At 52.1% G+C, this 6,000-nt stretch overlaps 1 protein-coding gene across 1 annotated transcript in view; it reads right to left on the bottom strand.

The window, feature by feature from the left end:
• The window catches only part of LOC120998230 (prolyl endopeptidase), a 138,858-nt gene extending 135,837 nt beyond the window's left edge, over positions 1-3,021 (bottom strand). The window contains exon 1 of the mRNA XM_040428816.1: positions 2,866-3,021. Coding sequence (XP_040284750.1) covers positions 2,866-2,919 — 54 coding nt within the window. The 5' untranslated portion in view covers positions 2,920-3,021. The remainder of the gene's footprint in view (positions 1-2,865) is intronic.
• Positions 3,022-6,000: the final 2,979 nt, after the last annotated feature.

A 6,000-nucleotide genomic window follows, 5' to 3' on the forward strand; every position in this document is an offset into this window, starting at 1 on the left:
AGGTACGTTCCCATGGTCTTTGGTTAATGGGACGAGGTCAGGGTAGGGAGATCTCCGTATCTCCCCATAGAAACCACATAGGATACCAGGTTTGGGCTCTACTTGTAGCCGGAACCCAGGCAGGTCCATTGGTCCCAGAACCATCTTCCTATGACCCTCTGGTCTGGAGCTATGAACCCTAAAGGGTTTTGTGTGTCATTTGCTGCCAGCCCAGAAGAGGGGGAGTGGACCCCTCCCTGAGGCCGGGAGGGGCCGGCTACAGGTTAAAAGTCTGGTGCCAGCAAGTAGGCTGGTCTTTCTCTGAAGAGGGGTCACATCCTACAAATGTGTTTAGAGGGACCCAGGAAATAGCTGAGATCACGGCCCTTCATGTGGACTCCAGCAAAGAACATCTCCCAACCAAAAGGAACTTTCATCTTACCCGGTAACTGACTTTTACACTGCTTAACCCTGTTGTAACCATATAAGGCTACTTTCACACTAGCGTTCGGGTGTCAGCTCGTGCGCACCGTTTGAAGGGGCTCACGAGCGGCCCCGAACGCATCCGTCTGGCCCCAATGCATTCTCCACTGAGAATGCATCCGCCTACCAGCGCTCAGCCTCCGCTCCGCTCAGTGAGCGGACACCTGAACGCTGCTTGCAGCGTTCGAGTGTCCGCCTGGCCGTGCGGAGGCGAGCGGATCCGTCCAGACTTATAATGGAAGTCAATGGGGACGGATCCGCTTGAAGAGGACACCATATGGCTCAATCTTCAAGCGGATCCGTTCCCCATTGACTTTCAATGTAAAGTCTGAACGGATCCGCTCAGACAACTTTCACACTTAGAAAATTTTCTAAGTTTTAATGCAGACGCATCCGTTCTGAACGGATGCGAACGTCTGCATTATCGGAGCGGATCCGTCTGATGAAACATCAGACGGATCCGCTCCGAACGCTAGTGTGAAAGTTACCTGTAATCTGTAACCTCGGACCACTGTATATATTGTCTGTGTATATTGTGTTAAATCTAGTGTGCCCATACGGCGATTAAATCTATAATTTAATCTTGTGCTATCTTGTATCTCGATCACGAATCTCCACGTCCGTGTTTTGGCCTAGTTATAAGCTACCGCGGGTTGGTTTCTGACCCTATATAATCCCGTTAGCGGACCGGGCTTATATTAAACGAGAACTGGTGGCAGATACCCGGGCTGAGGAGTCGCTGTTTCACTGCGGCAGTGAAAAGGCTCTCTCAGCTTGTTGCCTCTCTGTGCCCGCGTGGACAGAAGGTGTGTGTAAGCTATACCAACCTGACCTTACGTGCTCCACTGGAGGGCGTAACTTCACATTTTTGGTAGACCCGTGACCATACCACGTCTCGTGAGCTCGACGTAGTTGACGTCAAGAGGGCACGAGGTGTGGTATTCTTCACAATATGCAATAATCCAAACTCAGGCTGTACGACGTCTTCAAGGAGCACGCGGGTTGCATCAAATTCAGGAGCCTTCCGTTGTGCCATACAGAAAAATAAAGTAGCATCAACCTTTTCACTATTGCAAAAATTCTTCCATGGTTGGAATGTTGGCAATGGTTGAATGTAATTCCTATGTAACTGACTTTAATGTCGGCATTGTTGTAGTCCGAGTGTAAATGTAGATCCGCCATTGAGTACTACACACTGTACAATGCATACCTCCCAATGTTAGAAAGTCGCAGAGGGACAATATGTGCAGCAAGTTTTTTTTCATACTAAGCCACACCTCTAACTTCACCCAAAGCATAACTATTCACACCCAGTCTCCTTAAAGGGGTTAACCAAGATCTATAATGCCCCCATATGCCCGGGCCCCTCACAGATGTTGTACTTACCTCGCTCCACGGCACCCGCGTTGCTTCTGATGCTGCACAGCCGCCGCTGAGGAAGGGGAGGGGCTGATGAGCCAATAGCAGGCCACAACGGTAATGAGCCTAAATGGCATCATGGGTGACACTCGGGGAGATGCAGCAGCAGCTATGTGAGCATCAGAAGCGGCACAGGTACCGGGGAGCGAGGTAAGTACCAGCTCTGTGAGGGGCCCAGGCATATGGAGGGTCATTATAGATCTTGGATAACCCCTTTAATGACCCTCACCGGGCCCCCCTTCGCCGTAGCTCTGCCCTCACCGGGCCCCCCTTCGCCGTAGCTCTGCCCTCACCGGGCCCCCCTTCGCCGTAGCTCTGCCCTCACCGGGCCCCCCTTCGCCGTAGCTCTGCCCTCACCGGGCCCCCCTTCGCCGTAGCTCTGCCCTCACCGGGCCCCCCTTCGCCGTAGCTCTGCCCTCACCGGGCCCCCCTTCGCCGTAGCTCTGCCCTCACCGGGCCCCCCTTCGCCGTAGCTCTGCCCTCACCGGGCCCCCCTTCGCCGTAGCTCTGCCCTCACCGGGCCCCCCTTCGCCGTAGCTCTGCCCTCACCTCCTAACTTTTCGGATGGTCAGAGAGGGACACTGATGATTCATTGTGTGGAAGATCCGTTGTTCCTCGTATCTGTATCAATCGTTTTCTTTTACACAATATACAGAGAGGAACCAGACACATGCTTCCTGGATCAATAGTGTACATTTAATAATGCCGATCTATACTTCGTCAAAAAGGTCATTAAGGAGCAAAGGGGGCACTCGGGGTCTGTACAACGTACACCGGTGCTGATGGCATCATTACAGCATAGTCTATGGCTCTGCAGAGATACACACGAGACCGTACACTGGCAGCTGATGCTTTATTCACACCGGCATCATGGCCTCCGGTAGTAACGGCTGCAGTGTGTGAGGAAGCAGGCTCCTGACAATGCGCTTTCCGCCGCTATGGAGGACCTGCAGCCGGTAATGGATGCTGTGCACCCGCACTCACTGCGCTCTCGTCTCGGGCGACTTCCGGGTAGCTGAAGGCCTGGGACTGCTGCATCTTCTCCGGGGGCTGAGGACCAGGACCAGGCGGCACACTCCAAGGAGGAAGAGTCTCTCAGGAGCCTCCTCTCGATCTGTCTACGAAGAGATGTGGACGCGTCCTAGTGACGACATGCAGCGGACAAGAGCCATTCGTGGCAGGTGTAGCGTTATACTACCCTACATCGTGAGATTTCCCTACCCTCTGACTTCCTGTCGCATCGGCGATGACGTATGGAGGCGTGTCTTTGTTTTTACTATCTGCGCATGCGCAAAAGGCCAGTCTAGGGAAAATCTCATTGCCGATTTCAGCAGCACACCGGGACACTGCGCATGCGTCGGGGAGCCGAGGTAGGGAAAAATTACGGCCCAGTGCGCAAGCGCGGTTAACTCATGAAAATCCACCCGATATACGCGCCTGCGCAGTGTGGGGGTAGGGAAAAATTACGTCCCAGTGCGCAAGCGCAGAGGGTAGTATAAATATCTATTTCAAAAGCGCTTTTAACCCTTTGCAGGAGCAATTGTCATATTGCTTCTTGAGTGATTGTTCTCTTATATATAGGTTCTATTATATGGGGGGGTCTGTCTGCACAGTATATGGGGGGGTCTGTCTGCACAGTATATGGGGGGGTCTGTCTGCACAGTATATGGGGGGGTCTGTCTGCACAGTATATGGGGGGGTCTGTCTGCACAGTATATGGGGGGGTCTGTCTGCGCAGTATATGGGGGGGGTCTGTCTGCGCAGTATATGGGGGGGTCTGTCTGCGCAGTATACGGGGGGATGTCTGCACAGTATACGGGGGGATGTCTGCGCAGTATATGGGGGGTCTGTCTGCGCAGTATACGGGGGGTCTGTCTGCGCAGTATATGGGGGGGGGTCTGTCTGCGCAGTATATGGGGGGAGTCTGTCTGCGCAGTATATGGGGGGGTCTGTCTGCGCAGTATACGGGGGGGATGTCTGCACAGTATACGGGGGGATGTCTGCGCAGTATATGGGGGGGTCTGTCTGCGCAGTATACGGGGGGATGTCTGCGCAGTATACGGGGGGATGTCTGCGCAGTATACGGGGGGATGTCTGCGCAGTATACGGGGGGATGTCTGCGCAGTATACGGGGGGATGTCTGCGCAGTATAAGGGGGGATGTCTGCGCAGTATATAGGGAGGTCTGCACAGTATATTGGGTGGTGTCCGCCCAGTATATTGAAGTTGTGGGGTCTACGCAGTTTATTGGGGGGCTATCTACGCAGTATATGGGGGGTTATCTACGCAGTATATAGTGTGTGTCTGCGCAGTATATTTGAGTGGTCTGTGCAGCATATTGGTCTACTTTCTGTGCAGTATATGGGGGGCTATCTACGCAGTATATTGAAGTTGTCTGCGCAATATATTGGAGTGTGTCTGTGCAGTATATTGGGGTGTGTCTGTGCAGTATATTGGGGGATGGATGTGCAGTATATTGGGGTCTGTCTGTGCAGTATATTGGGGTCTGTCTGTGCAGTATATTGGGGGATGGATGTGCAGCATATTGGGGGGGGGGGGCAGTGTACTATATTTGTGGGCTGTGCGTTAGATGTGGAGCTGTGCAGCACGTGTGGCCTGTGTGTTCGATGTGTACAACCCTAGTTTAACAAAAAATAAAAATAAATTCCCAGCCAGAGGGACTGCCCCACATCTGCCACCAAATCCGTCGCTCACTGGATTCAGTAATCTCCGTCTCTGTGTCTCCCACAATCCGTGTGTCTGTCTGCTGTGTATATGTGGACCGTTAGTCTGCATGCACTGCGTCTGTTCTGCCATTTACTCTAACCATTTTAATTTTTTTTTTTTGTGTCACAACTCTGACCAGCATGTTCTCCTATGGAACACGAAGTACCTGAAGTGGAATGAAGAAGCCCATGTTTGAGGCCCGCGCCCCTGGCTGGAGCAGTGAAGGGGCATCTGACAGGTGACAAGCTGCTCCTGTTTGCACCGCTACTTCAGCATTGTGTACGGTGATCACCGCGAGGTCAGAGGTCGGCAACCATAGGCCGTCCACATGCTGTGAATTACATCTCCCATCATGCTGGCAAAGCAGTATGGGAGGTGTAGTCCAAAACATCTGGAATACCAAATGCGTATGAATGAAAAGCATGGTGTGTGTGACTGGTCAGTAACAAGGGTTGGAGCCTTGACGTGGCGTTACTGCTCACATGTGTATCCATGTGCCAATTCAACCAATGTGAGTGACTGTAATACTGATGAGGTAACTAAATACTGTGACGATGGAGAATTAAATGACCGTATCTCCTACACACTACTTACACCGTGACCGTATCTCCTACACACTGCTTACACCGTGACCGTATCTCCTACACACCGCTTACACCGTGACCGTATCTCCTACACACTGCTTACACCGTGACCGTATCTCCTACACACTGCTTACACCGTGACCGTATCTCCTACACACTGCTTACACCGTGACCGTATCTCCTACACACTGCTTACACCGTGACCGTATCTCCTACACACCGCTTACACTGTGACCGTATCTCCTACACACTGCTTACACTGTGACCGTATCACCTACACACCGCTTACACTGTGACCGTATCTCCTACACACTGCTTACACCGTGACCGTATCTCCTACACACTGCTTACACCGTGACCGTATCTCCTACACACTGCTTACACCGTGACCGTATCTCCTACACACTGCTTACACCGTGACCGTATCTCCTACACACTGCTTACACCGTGACCGTATCTCCTACACACTGCTTACACCGTGACCGTATCTCCTACACACTGCTTACACCGTGACCGTATCTCCTACACACTGCTTACACCGTGACCGTATCTCCTACACACTGCTTACACCGTGACCGTATCTCCTACACACCGCTTACACTGTGACCGTATCTCCTACACACTGCTTACACTGTCACCGTATCACCTACACACTGCTTACACCGTGACCGTATCTCCTTCACAATTATGTCCGGTTTCAGCTCTGATCACGGACCACACCTTTTGGACTCTTGTACATGACTATATGCACTAAAACATGTATAGTGTTAGTTAACGGGCCATATTGATCGTGCGTACAGGAGTACATG

The sequence above is a fragment of the Bufo bufo genome, chromosome 4, assembly GCF_905171765.1.
Source record: "Bufo bufo chromosome 4, aBufBuf1.1, whole genome shotgun sequence".
Taxonomy (NCBI): domain Eukaryota; kingdom Metazoa; phylum Chordata; class Amphibia; order Anura; family Bufonidae; genus Bufo; species Bufo bufo.